This window comes from Mastigoproctus giganteus, chromosome 9 (assembly GCF_048544385.1).
Source record: "Mastigoproctus giganteus isolate SK-2022 chromosome 9, ASM4854438v1, whole genome shotgun sequence".
NCBI lineage: Eukaryota > Metazoa > Arthropoda > Arachnida > Uropygi > Thelyphonidae > Mastigoproctus > Mastigoproctus giganteus.
The window spans coordinates 115,611,964-115,628,284 of record NC_143583.1 but is presented as its reverse complement, the minus strand read 5'-3'; the positions used below and the strand labels follow the sequence as shown (position 1 = coordinate 115,628,284).

General features: G+C 39.5%; 1 protein-coding gene across 2 annotated transcripts in view; it reads left to right on the top strand.

Annotated features, from left to right (window-relative positions):
- The window catches only part of LOC150080666 (ubiquitin carboxyl-terminal hydrolase 3-like), a 267,339-nt gene that overhangs the window by 224,656 nt on the left and 26,362 nt on the right, over positions 1 to 16,321 (top strand). For both annotated transcript variants that reach the window (XM_090381307.1, XM_090381308.1), the window contains exon 12: positions 13,984 to 14,103. In XM_090381307.1, coding sequence (XP_090237433.1) covers positions 13,984 to 14,103 — 120 coding nt within the window. The remainder of the gene's footprint in view (positions 1 to 13,983; positions 14,104 to 16,321) is intronic.

Sequence of the window (16,321 nt, the reverse complement as noted above, 5' to 3'; positions counted from 1 at the left end):
ATCTTCAATGTGAGCCACTATTCGTTGTTTCTCTGCCGTCCGGCTGTTGGTTGGGTTCAAGGTAAAGTCATAGATGGAGGCAGGTATATCCTTGGACAGTAAATACATGAGTCAACATCTAGTCACCTCGAGGTCCAGCGGAAGAGCTCCTGCCAGGACCTGCAGAGCGTGGGTGCTCACCGTTTTGCATGCCCTAGTTATAGTTAGAAGTATGTTTCTTTGGATAGTGTCCAGCAGTCTTCTGTTGACCGTGGTTCCGGCCTTCCTGAACCAGATTGGCGATCCGTAGGTGATCGCTGGGATGAATATTGTTTTATAATACAGGGACAGGGTCTTCCTGTTGAGTCCCCAGTCCCTGCGAGATACTCTTGCTACAAGTGCTGCATAGTTCCTTAGTTTCTCTCTCAAGTAGGTGAGGTGTAAAGGACAGGTTTCCACCCAGGATAATACCTAGATACTTTATTTGCTTTGCTAGTTTAATGGTGGATTCCACTATCTTTATTTGCAGTGGTCGTCTGATATTTAGAGAGCCTTTTAGTAATACTGAGTTTGTCTTGGTTGGTGAAATCATTAACATATGTGTTTTCGCCCAATTCTGTAAGATTTGTAGTTTTTTTGGTTTGCCTGTGTTTCAAGTCCCGTTCTGGATTCCGCTTCCACCATTAAAATGAGATCATCAGCAAAGGCCTGACTGGCCACATTTCCCAGGTCCAGAGCCAAGAAGTCATCAAAAACCATGTTCCACATTAGTGGCCCCAGGACAGATCCCTGTGGGCAGCCCCTTCGGACGCTTTTAACAACTCTTCGGAAAGTTGTGACGACCTCAATTTTCCTATCCGACAGATATGCCCGGACACTGTTATACAAGTTTTCTGGGAGTGCTACTTTCCGGAGTCTGCCAAGGACGCTGGGCCACCTGACGGTGTCGAAGGCCCCAGCAAAATCCACTGCTATTACCAGAAAATACCTCTTGTTACTTTGGGTTGCCTTGGTTATGAGGTTTTGGACTGCTTCAATGGTCGAGAAGCCCGGTTTGAATCCATATTGCCTGGGTGATTCCAGGTTGACAGTTTTGTAATGGTTCATGATCCTTTTGTGGAGCAGCCTTTCATAGAGTTTGCTTAGGGTAGAGAGTAGGGCTATGGGGCAATATGAGGCCGGTTGGTCCAGAGGTTTTGTTTGGTTTTTTAAGATAAGTTTTAGGTGTGCAGTCTTCCAACTTGTCGGGAATTTCCCAGTTTCCAGGCATCGGTTGAGGAGATTAAGTATCAGGTTCGGTGTATATTCCACGGCTTTTTTGACCATCTCTGGTTCTATGAGATCCGGGCCGGGACATTTCCTGTTGCCCATTTGCAAGGCCGCACCCTGTAATCCTTCGACTGTGAAGGGCGGTTCTATTTCTTGGGTTTTATACGTTTAGTTTGCCAGGCATATTACCTTTTGTTGTTCATTAAGGATATCTGGTGGTTCGTGGATGATAGCACTAAGGATATTGGTAATCGATTCCTCCCACGTTTTAGTCAGGCTTCCATTGGGCATCCTCGTTACAGTGGATGTTTCTCCCCTGGGGAGCTTGTTTGTGGTGATTTTATACACTACGCCCCAGGGGTTCTCGTTCCCTGTTTTGGAGACCAGGTTTTCCCAAGAGGCTCGCTTGTTCTTTTTAATTTTTTCTGTATAGGTGTTTTGCACCTCTTTGTATTGTTGCCGTAGTACTACTACCTCTGTTGGTGGCCATGTTCTCCGTGCTGTCACCAAACAAAAGCAAGTCACCTAGTCCTATCGCACCAACACACATTGCTGAGAACTCCCTCCAGCTCCAACAACAACGCAAACTAAAGATGTCAACTGAGGCAGCGATGAGAAGCACCATGAAGCCATCAGTCAAGCCACTCACGTTTCTGACTCACTCTCACACAGAACCACTGCATCAACTCAACCCCAGAGCTCAGTTTCATAATCTACCTGTAATCAGTTTCCTGGGATACCACATCTTATGACCACACATACTCCAGACAATTTATACCCCACCTGTCAACAACAACATGCCTGGGAAGAGCTTCCTCTTCCAGCAGTTCACAAAACTGAGAGGATCATTAATTTAGGACACTCTCAGAAAGAGTACAATTCTCTAAAATTAATTAATGGGATAGTAGTAGTGGTACATCTAATGACCACACATATTCTAGACAATTCCTGTCAACAACAGCATGCCCAGGGGAGCTCCCTCTTCCAGCAGTTCACAGAACTAGGAGTATTATTAATTTAGGACACTCTCGGAAAGAGTATCCTAAAATTAATTAATGGGATAGCATTAGCATAGGCACATGATGCAAGAAAGCAAGCTTATATAGCATCAGCCAAAAAAAATCTAATTTCACCCATCCACTCACGCAAATGTTTGTCTAGTTCTGCCTTGAATCTATTTAAGCTGCCAACTTCTACAACAAGAGATGGAAGTTTGTTCCACTAATCAACCACACATGGGCTAAAGGCAAACTTCCGCACATCTATCCTACAACTGTCTTTCCTCGATTTGAATGTATGCCCTCTCAGGCAATTATTTTGAGCAAGAGGAAGAATCCCATCAGTATTGAGCATGCCCAAACCATCCGATGCTTTATACACCTCAATCAGATCACCTCGCAGGTGCCTAGTCTCCAGACACTGTTATTTGCAAAACTTAAGCCTTTCTTCGTAAGAGCAACCCTTTGTTCCATTCACTAATCTTGTTGCCCTTCTCTGCACTTGCTCCAGCAGCTCTACATCCTATACAGTGTGGCCTGTCCATTGCTTTATACAAGGTGATAATCACCTCCTTATCTCTGCTAGAAAAATTCCTCTATATCGTTGACAAGACACCATGAGCTACTCTTGCAGACCATCTGCACTGCTCAGAAAACCTCATATCTGCCTGCACAATTACCCCCAGGTCCTTTTCATTCTCTACCACTGTCAGTGTAGTACCACACAATTGATATGTTACTCTGGGGTTACCACTTCCTATATGCAGTACTTGACATTTCTCAATGTTTAACTTCATCTGCTCAACTTTTCTAGATCCTGTTGCAGCAGCATACTGTCATAGCAGCATAGTGTCATTAACAACCCTGCCAACCTTCGTATTGTCTGCAAACTTGTACATTAAGCCTGATATACCATCATCAGTATCATTAATAAATACAGAAAATGCCAATGGACCCAACACTGAACCTTGAGGGACTCCACTAATAATATTAGTCCATGATGAGCAGTGTCCATTGATTACCACTCTCTGTCTTCTCCCACTCAATCATCCCTTTATCCATAGCAGCAATTTGCCTCCAATGCCACACTGCTCCAATTTGTGCAGCAGTCTTCTGTGTGCAACAGTGTCTAAAGTCTTTCTAAGATCCAAATATATGACATCAAAGTTATTCCCTATTCAGTTGCTCTGTGACCACATCATAGTATCCAATCAAATTGGTCAGACAAGACTTCCCCTTAACAAAACTCATGCTGTATCTGAGCTATAACTGAAGTCTTGTCTAGATGATCCTGCAGTGCTTCTTTAACCAGTGCCCCCCATTAATTTCCCCGGAACACAAGTTAAACTAACAGGTCTGTAATTACTTGTCACCCTTTGATCTTCCTTTGTGAATTGGGGTCACATTTGCACAATCTCCAGTCCATTGGGTACCTCTCCTGAGTCCAAGGAAGCTCTCATAATTATGGCTAAGGGTTTGCTTACTCCCGTTGCTGCCTCCTTTAATATAACTGGATAGATCCCATCCACCTCAGGTGCCTTTCTTCTGTTTATCTTCAACAATTTCTCCTCCACTTTGCTCTCGGTTATTACAAAATCATCTAGATCACTGCCAGAGTTTAATTCACCTCCCTGAATAGCTCCTCATGTGTGAATGTAGATGCAGAATACTCATTTAGTTTGTTAGCTACCTGAGCAGGATCATGAACAGTTGAACCATCGATATCCAGTGGACCAATCTAATTCATCCCCTTCCTTCTAGAGTTTACATAAAAAAAGAACTCTGCTGTTTTTCTTTGCATCCTTTGCCAAAGATTTCTCGTAATCTGCCTTTGCTTGCCTAACCTCCTTTGTGACTTGGTTACAGACTAGCTTATATCTATCATAGGCTTCTATCACCCATTAATTTATATGTATCCCATGCATTTTTCAATGCATGGGATACATATAACAATATTTCTTAGTTGGTATGAAAAGCCTAGTAGCTTCCAAGATTAATTCTTTGAATGCTTCCCATTTTGAATTTGCTGTTGATAACATCATCAATTGGTCCCACCATATAGAATTTAAATACTGTCAGACCTCCGTAGTCGCCTTTACAAAAGCAAAAACTCTTCCCTTACCCCTGATGGTAGTTACCTCTTTGAGTAAATCACACTTCAGTACACTGTGATCACTGCCACCTAGTGGTTCCTTTATCTGCAGATTCTTAATGCATGAAGAATCATTACTGATAATAGTAGTAGTGTCAAATGATGCAAGAAAGCAAGGTTATATAGCATCAGCCAAAAAATAAAAAATAATAAATAAACCACAGACACACACACACACATTACACACTTCACCCATGCATACCCTCCAAGAATTTGTCTAGCCCTCCTTGAATTTATGCAAATCATACACTTCCACAACAACATATGGAAAACTTCCAACAATCGACCATCCACTAGTTGAAGGTAAACTTGTGCACTTCTATTCTGCAACCATCTTTCCTCAAATTAAATTTAGACAGTATGAACCAGAGCTGTAATGCTTAAATTTAAATTTAAGCATTTCAACTTAAAGTTATACTCCTCATATGTAGTCTCAGCAAGAGGAAGAATGCCATTCATATTCAGCTTATTCAATCTATTCAAAGCCATAAACACCTCAATCATATCACCCAGAAGGTGCTTAGTCTTGAGAAGCTGCAGTTTGCAGAAGTGAAGCCTTTCTAGATAAGAGCACCCTTTTTTTCCCTTCACCAATCTGGTTGCCCCTCTCTGCACCTGTACCAGCAGATCTACATCCTTCTTAAAGGATGTAGATCTGCTGATACAGACCTGTATACAATACTCAAGGTGTAGCCTAACCATGGCCTTGTACAAAGGGATAATCACTTCCTTATCCCTGCTAACAAAGTTTCTGTATATCATTTACCAAACCCCGTAAGCTATTCTGACAGCATGTCTGCACAGCTCGGAGAATTTCATACATTACTACATTATCCCCCCCCCCCCCAGGTCATATTCATTTTCCAGTGTAGTACCACAGAATTGATGTTACTCTGAGATTAACTGCTACCCATATCCAGTACTTGCATTTGTCAGTGTTAAACCTCAACTGCCATTTCTCAGCCAGTTGATCCAGTTTTTCTAGATATTCTTATCAGTAGTTCACCCTGATTACTGTTTTTAACCAGCCTACCAACTCAACAATATACCTTCATCAATACCTTCTTCAATATAAATATTGAAAACAACTGGCCCAGCACTGAATCCTAGGGGACTCTGATAACATTAGTCCACAAAGATCAATGCCAATTGATAACCACTCTCTGTCATTCCTTTATCCAAGCAGTAACCTGCCCTTAATGCCACATTGCTCCAGTTTATATAGCAGTTTTTTATGTGTGACATTATCAACAGCCTTTCTGAAATCCAAGTATACAATAGCAAAATTATTTTTTGCATTCAGTCCCGTGGTCTTTGCATCATAGTAATCTATCAGATTGGTTAGACAAGACTGCCCCTTAACAAATCCATGCTGCTGTATAATTGCAATGCTATCCAGATGATCCTGCATTACTTCTTTAACCAACAACTGCATTATTTTTCCTAGACAGATGTTAAGTTAACAGGTCTATAATTACTCTTGTCACCTTTTGATCCCCTTTTATGAATTGGAGATACATTCGCACACCTCCAATCCATAGGGACACCCCCTGAATCCAAGGATGCATTCATAATTATGGCTAAAGGCTTGCTTACCTCCTTTGCTGCCTCTCTTAATATTATTGGATAGATCCCATCCACCCCAGATGCCTTTATGTTCAGCTTCAATAATTCCTCCTCTTCCACTTTCATTTCAATTATCACAATGTCATTTAGCTCCCCATTAAGAGTTTGATCTTCTGGCATCTCCTTCCCTAAAGAATTTTTGAATGTGAATGTAGATGCAAAATACCTGTTCAACTTGATGTCAGTGGATCATCAGCAGTGACCTAATGTGATTCATTCCCTTTCTTCCCTTTACTGTTAATATAAGCATAAAAGTCTTTGCTGCTTTTCTTTGCATTCCTTGCAGGGACTTCTCATAATCTGCCTTAGCTTGCCTAACCTCCTTTGTGACTTGATTACAGATTCATTTATATGCATCCCATGCACTTTTCTTCTCTTCCACTTATCTCAGTAGTTCATCTGTCATCCATTTAGGGCTAATCCTTGAACAGCATTTGTTTGTTGCCTTGTAGCTTCTATGATTACCTCCCTGAGTATTATCAGTTGGTCCCACTACATAGAATTTAAAAACTGTGTGAGACCAATGTAGTCATCCTTGCAAAAGCCTTTCCCTTTACCCTTGACAGTAGTTATGTCTTTAATTAAATTCCAAATATGGTTTCTGCGACCAGGTGGGTCTTTTACCTGCAGATTCATAATGCATGTAGAATCACTGTGGGTAACCAGATCAAGAGTATTGCTTCCTCTTGTTGCCTCTCTAACATGCTGCTGTATAAAACAGTTGTCCAAGAAATCTATAAAAGCCTTGCTAGGGTGTGACCAACCCACAAATTCCAGTCAATGTCTGGAAAGTTAAAATATCCATTATAAGACATTCTGATTTACTGGCTCACTCTGTTTCTCTGTGTAGCTGTTTGGTATATTCATCAGAGTCATTAGGCCTATAACACACTCCTACTCTCAGTTTTGTTTTCCTAGAACTGACTAAATATTGCACTCGTCACCCATGTCGATTGAATTATCATTATTATTAGCCATATGCTGCAAGGAAGCCTGAGGCTTATTCTGCACCAGCCAAAGAAAAATTCCCGAGTTACCCTGAGAGAGAGAGAGAGAGAGAGAGAGAGAGAGAGAGAGCAGAAAGGAATCACCAAGAAAGAGAAGAATGATGATATCCAGCTCAGGACCCTGGGTTTGCCAAGCCCATACTCACCAGATGTAAGCACAGCCTTAGATTTAATATGCTTTTTAACTAAGTGCATAACCTCTCCACCCCTTCTGTCATGTCTGTCCTTCCTGCATACATTGATATTTAGATTTATTGGCAGATAGTGATCATGCAAGTGTTAGTTTGAAGATGAAGAAAGATGGGGAAAACCCAGAGATAAAAGCATGGGTTTTAATTTCAGAAAATTAGGCTATGACAGTTTAAAGTGCTGCATGGCATATATCAATTGGACAGATGGCAGAGGAAGTGCAAATACCTTATAATTATGGAATACCTTTAAAGCAATAAACACAGAAGTCATGAATGCATATATACTATTAAGAAAATATAGTGTGAGAAGGATGCTGAGATGAATGAATATGGAGCTGGCCAATCTAATAGGATAGCATGGGAGAGATGAAAAGTACTGAAGCCTACAACAGTTACAAGCTGATTTGTAATAGTACCAGATAAGGTTAGGGAGGCAAAGGCTGAGTTCAGATCTGAGAAAGCAATGTGTAAGAGAGCAAAGAATCTAGACAAGGAGATTTTCTTGTATGTTGAATACAATGATGAAGAAAACAATGGACCCTCATGTACTTGGGTGTGGGGAAAGTCTTAGATAACCCAGCGGATGTTGCTGATGACCTGAATAGGTATTTCGCATCATTCCTTACTGATGAAAGACCCTTCATACCAAGGAGAGGCTATGCGAGTAATGCTGAGACATATGAAATTAGTGATTTTGAAATTACAGATGACTGTTCATTAGAAAAACGTTTGAGCCTAAAGGCAAGTAAGGCTCCTGAAGTTGATGGCATATACCTGTAATTTTGAGGGATGTAGTCGGAGACTGTATTGAACCATTATGGTTAATTATGAGGGCATCATTGGACTCAGTAGAGATTCTTTTGGATTGGAGAAGTACCAATGTATTGCCAATACTTAAAGGCAGTTCTAAGAGTGAAGTCTGTAACTACAGATTGCATTAATCTGACTTCAGTAGTAGGGGAAAATCTTGAGTCGTTAATGATCACTGCCAAGCAGCATTTATTCATGTTGACTTGAACGGGCTTTAAGAATAGTCAGAAAAGGAACAGCTATGTTTTAATGCAACAAAATGCAAGATCTTGTGCACTTGGATAATAGCAACCCCAAAATAACTTTTATGCTTGCTGGGGTGATTAAAAAGCAGCAGAAGGAAAGGGATTTGTGGGTTTGCAGTATGGGTGGAGGTGAAACTCTCTGTGCAGTTCAGAAAGGTGACATGAGAGGTCTTACAGTGTCCTGCTGATGCTTTATTGATTTGTTTATAGAGTTAGGGAAGTCATAATCCCACATTACAAGGCAATTGTAAGACTGCATTTGGAATACTATGCCTAAATCTGTAAGCTGCACCTAGAAAAAAAGACAGTGAGCTTCTTGAAAGTGTCCAAAGATGGGCGTGTCACATGATGAGATTGACAAAAGAGCAACTATACAAGGGAAAGACTTTGATTATGTGGGCTACAGAGTTTGGCAACCAAGCACTTTAGAGGAGACTTCATTGAGGTTTACAAGGCTCTGAGTGGGATTAGTAAAATGAATGAAGGCAGAATTTTCACTTTATAAATAATTCAAGAACTAGGAGTCATAAATTCAAATTACAGAGAAAAAGTTTTAGACTAGGAAGTTGTTGGAAATTTTCTTTTAGCCAGCAAATTGTTGAATACTGTTACAAGTTGTCTCCACAGATAATTTGAGGGTGACAGTTTAAATTTATATTTTTCAATATACTATTAATTTGTAGTTTTCTTTATACTTTTTTTTTTTTTTTTGGCTAATGCAGCAAAAGCCTGTGGTTTCTTTGCACCAAATGACTAATATTAACTGTGTACTTCCAGTCACTGGAGAAGTCAACAAGACTGTTCATAAAAACTTTGCCCCCTGCTACTATACTTCTCTTCTATTACCCATTTTCCTTTTCATAAAATACCTGAATACTTTGTATTTTTTACTTTCTCTTCTCTCTTCTATTTCAGGGGATGTCTATTTCTTCTTCCCCTTATCTTCTATCCAACTTCCCTTCCCTTCCCTTCCCTTCCAGTTCCCATACTTCTCATTCTTATATCCACTTCCTTTCCCTAAACACCTTGGGGCTCCCAGGCTTGCCTGATAGCCCCAGTAAGGGTTTCAGTTTAAAAGCAGTCCCTGGTGCGTCTCCTCATGGCCAAGGTTGGGAGTCAGAGAGCAGGGAACTAGGTGTCCCTGGCTGCTAAGTTGCCAGGTGCTGACACTTAACACAACAACATGCTTACTTACACACCTACATATATACACTTGCCGGCCTTTTGCCTTTTCAGATGCTACTGCAGTATATAGGGGGAACCCTGGAGACCACAATTAAAACAAACACACCTTGACCTTTTTCATAAAAACTACATTTTAATGAATTAAGTATCATGAAAAAGTATCATCTTCAAAGTTCAGTCTTTTCATATGTTAGCTATCTCACACAATTCATTAAGATGATTATCTTCAATAAGCAATTTTTTAAGTGTGCTATCAAAATAACAATGGGGCTAGTGATTTTCAAGATGTAATCATATGATTCAGATGAAGCAATGTTCAAATTAAATTCTTAATTGAATTGTTACATCTATGTTTATTGGTCTAGTGACAATCCCCACCACACTACAAAAAGATGTTAACCTACCAGAGATCAGTGTGGATGGTGCTTTTCTTTCACAGGGGTAATGGCAGGGCCAGCTGGAAGTACAGGCAAACCAGGCACTGTGGGCCCCCAAGAGGGTGCCTGGAAGGACAATATTATAATGATTATTATTATTATTATTATTATTATTATTAGCCATATGGTACAAGGAGGCCTGAGGCTTATGCTGCACCAGCCAAAAAAAAAAAAAAATCCTGAGTTACCTGCTGAGAAAGAAAGAAGAGAGAGGAGGAGAGAGAGAGAGAGAGAGAGAGAGAGAGAGAGAGAGAGAGAGAGAGAGAGAGAGAGAGAGAGAGAGAGAAGTACAAAGGAATCACCAAGAAAGAGAAGAATGATGATATCCAGCTCAGGACCCTGGGTTTGCCAAGCCCATACAGCTGTGTTTACTGGGCTATTGACAATTCCCACTTCACTCTACAGAAAGATGTTAACCTGTCAAAGATCAGTGTGTGTGTGTGTGTGTGTGTGTGTGTGGGTGGGTGGTGCTTTTCTCTCATGGATAACTAGTTCCCACAATAAAAAATATGTTTCTGGATACATTGCTGTACTTTCAACAGGATGTCCATATTTTCACTCTGTTATCAGTGATTGTGGGTATAGTGAATTTCCTGAACATTGGCTAGGTTGCAAGTCTTCAGACCTTACTTCCCTAGACATTTTTACATGAAGATACCTGAAAAATTTGTGTGCAATGGCAGGAAGCAGGCAAAATTACAGCTGACTTGAGCACCACCATGTGTTGGACTATTCAGAAGCAATGCTATTCATGTGTACATGTGGTTGTGATTTACACGGTCTTATTTTACGCGATTTTGAAATAATGTGCCCTTATAATATGAATAATAAATAAATCTCATTATATGTGCAAAAATTAAGTTAATGTACTTTATGTTCATGCAAGGTCAAAAGAAACACAAAACTGACCACTAACCCAAGAAATCAAAAGATTGCATTGAGTGAAGTTCTAGATTTATGAAGGGACATATGAAAAGTTTGTGGCCTGAGTATGAAGAGTTAATGGCAGGAGCGGCCTGAGGTATAGGTGACCAGGCAGCCACCTAGGACGGCGAGGCACTGGGGTTGCTGAGACCTGGATGGACAATATATCACTATTTACATTTTCTTTTTCTTGTATATATCTTAACAGTTACAAAGTCTTGATTAGAGTAAACACAAAGTATGGCTTTTCTCTTGTGAATGAAGTTTTTGCCACTGGAGCATGAAAAATGAGATTTGGAGGGCAGAAAGGTATAAAAAATTAGATTTGGCTTTGTTGTCACTTAATAAAGACGAATTCAAAGTATTTCAATGCTGAAAGGTCACAGTCCTTAAACCTGAGTGCAATGAAACCTATCCAAAGGATGTTCCTTATTGTGGATCAAAACAACCTTATCTGACTACTTCTATAAGTTTTGCAGCAAAGATGGATTTTTACATCACTAATCAATATCAAAGAGCACAATTTAAAATTTTTGCCTAAGGTGCCAAGAAAGCTTGAGCCGGCCCTGGGTAATGGTACCATATTAAAAATTTCTGTACTTGAACATATGACACTTCAAATTGTAACCTACAGAGTTTCATGTAGTTTCAATAACATCTTTTTTTTTTTTTTTTTTTCTTTTTTTTTTTTTTTATAACAGGTCCTGAAATCAATAAAGCTGTGTGGATGAGGAAAGATGGACAAAATCAGTCACCATGCAGTCATCCAATATTTTGGAAAAAAGGAACTAATGCAAAAGGCAATTTATGAGGTATGGATACAACACTGGGGGAGGATGCCATTTCCCATTCCATGGTTAAGAAATGGGCAGCAGAATTTAAACAAGGGAGGGAGAGCCTGAAAGATGACCCACACTATGGAAAACTTGCAACATTCATCAATATAGAAGTTGTTGACATTGTGCATGATCTGGTGATGAGTGATAGTTAGGTACATTGCCAGTGTTTTGGGCATCTCATCTGAATGTGTGTTCAGATGAGATGCCCAAGACACTGGTAATATAACATAATAATAAAGGTTCTAGCTATGAAACAGGTGTCGGCATGATGGGTCCCAAAGTAGTTGACAGCAGATTAAAAAATGCCCTAGAGTTGTCAAGTTAAGTGAAAATGTACATTGTTTTCAAGCAGACCCTGCAGATTTCCTTGCAAGGTTTGTGACCATGGATGAGACATGGGGTCATCACTTTCAGCAGAGAGGGAAAGGAGCATTCCAAACAATAAAAACACAGCTCTTTTCCCCCTTCAAAGAAAGCCAAGTCGACTCCTGCTGACAAGATGATGGCATCAGTTTATTGGAATGCTGATGGAGCATTGCTAGTGAATTACCTTCAGAAATGCCAGTCACTCACAGGGGCATATTACACAGACCCTATAAGGCATTTGCATGAAAACATCAAAGACAAACAATGAGGGGAAAACTCGACAAAGGGATCTTCTTTCACCAGGATTATGTGCCTGCTCACAGGCCATGGCTGAACTTCATGAGTGCAGCTTTGAAATCTTGGACCATCTCCCGTATTCACCAGATCTAGCCATTGGACTTTCACCTATTTTCTAATTTGAAAAAATACCTGACTGGCTTCCATTTTCCCACCAACAGTGATTACTGCAGTGGATACAATCCTGGAGGCCCAAAAGAAAGCTTTATTTACAGCTGGAATCAGTGGAATCAGTGCATTGCAGTATTGATAGCAAATGTGTATTGACTCCGAAGGGGACTCTTTTGAACAAGTAACATGTTACCAGACTCCTCAAATAAACCCTTCATACTCAGGCCATGAACTTTTCAAACACCCCTCATAAGATAAAAGTTCAATGCTATATGTTTTATTATTATTTTTTTTTTAATTTCTTTTTTTATGATCACATGTTAATTTACAGGGATTTAAAGGTTATCTGTATTTTTTATTGCACTATACACTTTCAGTTGAATGTTTTATTGAAAATAGTCATTTTGTATACTGTACATAATTTTTCGTTACAAATTTCATTTCATCTTATTTCTGTTAATTATAAAAAAAATTCTATTAATTTTAATTTATCTGCATAAAATAAGGCAAAATATTGTTATGTTGGTGACTGTTGGTGACACATCTCCATGAATTTTAATGTATTTCTGTGGGATAATAGGTCTTAATATGATAAATCTTTGTTTACGTGTGTTTTACAGGAATGCAACCCACCATAAATCACAAATACCCTGTACATGTAGTGGCAGATATTTTGAACAGTTAACACAACTAATGCATTCATTTCTATGTATCCAATATGTTTGTTAAACCCCTTTTTTTTTGGTTCATGTTTACTTAGTATACTTTCTGAGATACTGCATAAAACATTTATATGTGGGTTCTGGCTTGCTCTGTATTTTATATGATAGCCACATAGCATTTGGATTATCTAGAATTTATCCTGGTCTTTGGTGAAACAATTTTTGCATATCTGCATTTTCATGAATAGTATTAGCTAGTAGCAAATGATGCAAGAAAGTAAGCTTATACAGCATCGGCAAGAAAAAAAAAAACTTTCCACATCACCTGTTCTGATCCCTCCAACAATTGGGAAGTAAGCAAACTCTTATCCATAATTATGAGAATATCCTTAGATTCAAGAGAGGTCCCCATGAACTGGAGATGTGCTAATGTATCCCGAATTCACAAAGGGAGTTCAAAAGGTGACATAAATAATTATAGATCTGTTAGTTTAACTTCTGTTTTGGGAAAAATAATGTACTCATTAGTTAAAGAAGTGTTGCAGGATCATCTAGAATAATGCAGTAATAGTTCAGACACAGTTTGGTTTGTTAAGGGGAGATCTTGTCTGACCAATTTGATTGGATACTACGATGTGGTCACAAAGGAACCTATTGCAAAAAATAATTTTGATATCATATACTTGGATTTAATTAAAATAATTTAATTAAGTAAATAAAAATTTCAGACTCAAGCAGAAATGAAAATTTTGGTCTTAATAAAAGCAAGTATGAATTTTTATGTGAGTATATATGAGTTTTAAATGTAATTAGTATTCAAAGTTTGTAAATATTCTCTCAGAAAAAATAAATAATTCAAATTTCTTATCCCCCCTCCACTTTTAGGTGCTTTGTTTACATCTGAAGCGTTTTCGATGGAGCAACTACTTTAGGACAAAACTGGATAATTATGTAGATTTTCCTGTTAAAGGACTTGATATGAGCAAATTTATGCTTGCAAATATGGTAAAGTATTTGAATTACAGGAAAATATTCTTAAAAAATATACTTTTTATGAATTTGTAATAACTATTATTATTATAAACACAGTATAAAACCCTTCTGTGTACAAGGGGCATTCAATAAATTATCTACCTACACAACCCTAGGGGCTCACATCTGGTGAGTATGGGCTTGGTACACCAGGATCCTCCTGAGCTGGATATAATCATTCTTCTTTTTTGGTGATTCTCTCTCTCTCTCTCTCTCTCTCTCTCTCTCTCTCTCTCTCTCTCTCTCTCTCTCTCTCTGTACTCATTTTTTTGGCTGATGCAGCATAAGCCTCAGGCTTCCTTGTACCACATGGCTAATAATAATAATATCCCAACTTGAATCATACTAATTTTGATCCCACTGTGTTTTTAAGTTGTGCTGCTCTAACCTATATTAAATTATGGATTTGCTGAAATTGGAGCATCATTCAGTCATCAGGTTTCTCACAAAAGAAGAAAATGGGCCAAAGGCTGTTCACGAAAGGATGGTGGCTGTGTATGGCAACAATGCACTTTCAGAGTACTGGATGAAATTGTTGTCAAAACAATTCAAGTGGGGGTAGAGAGTCCATCGAAGATGATCCATGTCCAGAAAGTTCTGTGACAGTGACCACTCCAGAAATGTGCCAAGCTGTGGAAGCCCTTGTGCTGAATGACAGACATTTAAAGGTATCCCAAATCTCTCAGGGATGTAACATATCTGAGGAAGCCGTTATGACCATCCTCCATGAACATTTGGGAACTAAGGTCGTAGCCGAGTAGGCAGGAGCGGGAGTGGGAGTGCAGTAGCACACGCTCTTTGAGTAGACCGGGGTTCAAGCCCCTGCCTGCTAAATACGGTCGATCTGCCAACCCGCACTGGACCAGCATGGTAGATTATGGTCCATTTCCCTCAACATGAATTGTCAAGGAGGCTTCCATCCTGCAGTGGGTTGATAATGGCTGCACTTTACTTTTTTAAGGTCAGTGCAAGGTTGGTCCCAAGATTTCTGACCCCTGTGCAGAAGCAATTCAGAATACGGTGTTGTGAGGAGAATTTAGAGCTTTATGGATGGAAGAGAACTTTCATCTCCAGAATTGTTACAGATGATGAAACATGGGTTCATCACTGGAATCCTGTGACCAAGCAAGAGTCAATGCAATGGAAACACAAGGATTCTTCCCCACCCAAAAAATTTCAGACACAACATTTAGCTGGCAAGGTTATGGTCACTATTTTTTGAGATGCTGAGGGAATTTTGTACAGTCCCTTCTTGTAACACAAACAGATAGCCACTATGGAGTCATATGTGCATCCCTACTGTACAACCTAAGGGATGTCATAAAGCAGCGGTTCCCAACCTTTTTTGACTTGCAAACCCCTTTCAATGTAATATTTTTTTATCACAAACCACTAGGTCTACATTCTCTGAAATCGTATACTTCCAGTACAACATTTTTATAAGTGATATTGCAGATTATGAAGTTCTCTGAGCAGTGCAGATGGGCTGCAAGAGTAGCTCATGGTGTCTTATCAATGATATACAGGAATTTTTCTAGCAGGGATAGGGAGGTGATTATTCCCTTGTATAAGGCAATGGTCAGGCCGCACCTTGAGTACTGTATACAGGTCTGGAGGCCTCATTTCAAGAAGGATGTATAGCTGCTGGAACGAGTACAGAGAAGGGCAACAAGGTTAGTGAACGGAACAAAGGGTTGCTCTTACGAAGAAAGGCTTAAGTTTTGCAAATTACAGTGTCTGGAGACTAGGTACCGGCGAGGTGATCTAATAGAGGTGTACAAAGCCTTGAATAGTTTGAAAATGCTCAATGCTGATGGGATACTGCCTCTTGCTCAGAATAATCACCTGAGAGGGCATAAATTCAAATTGAGGAAAGACAGATGTAGGATAGATGTACGGAAATTTGCCTTTAGCCAGCGGGTAGTTGGTTGGTGGAACAGACTTCCATCCCTTGTTGTGGAAGTTGATAGCCTAAATAAATTTAAGTCTCAGCTGGACAGGTATTTTGAACCAACGGAGGGGTGAAGTGGAAGTGGTTTTTTTTTTTTTTTTTGGCTGATGCTGCATAAGCTTGCTTTCTTGCATCATATGCCTCTACTAATGCTAATGCTGAAATTATCTCCCCCCTCACCAGATTTTCGAAATTCAAAGTAAACAATACCTCCCAAACCTTTGAAAAAATAAATTCTAT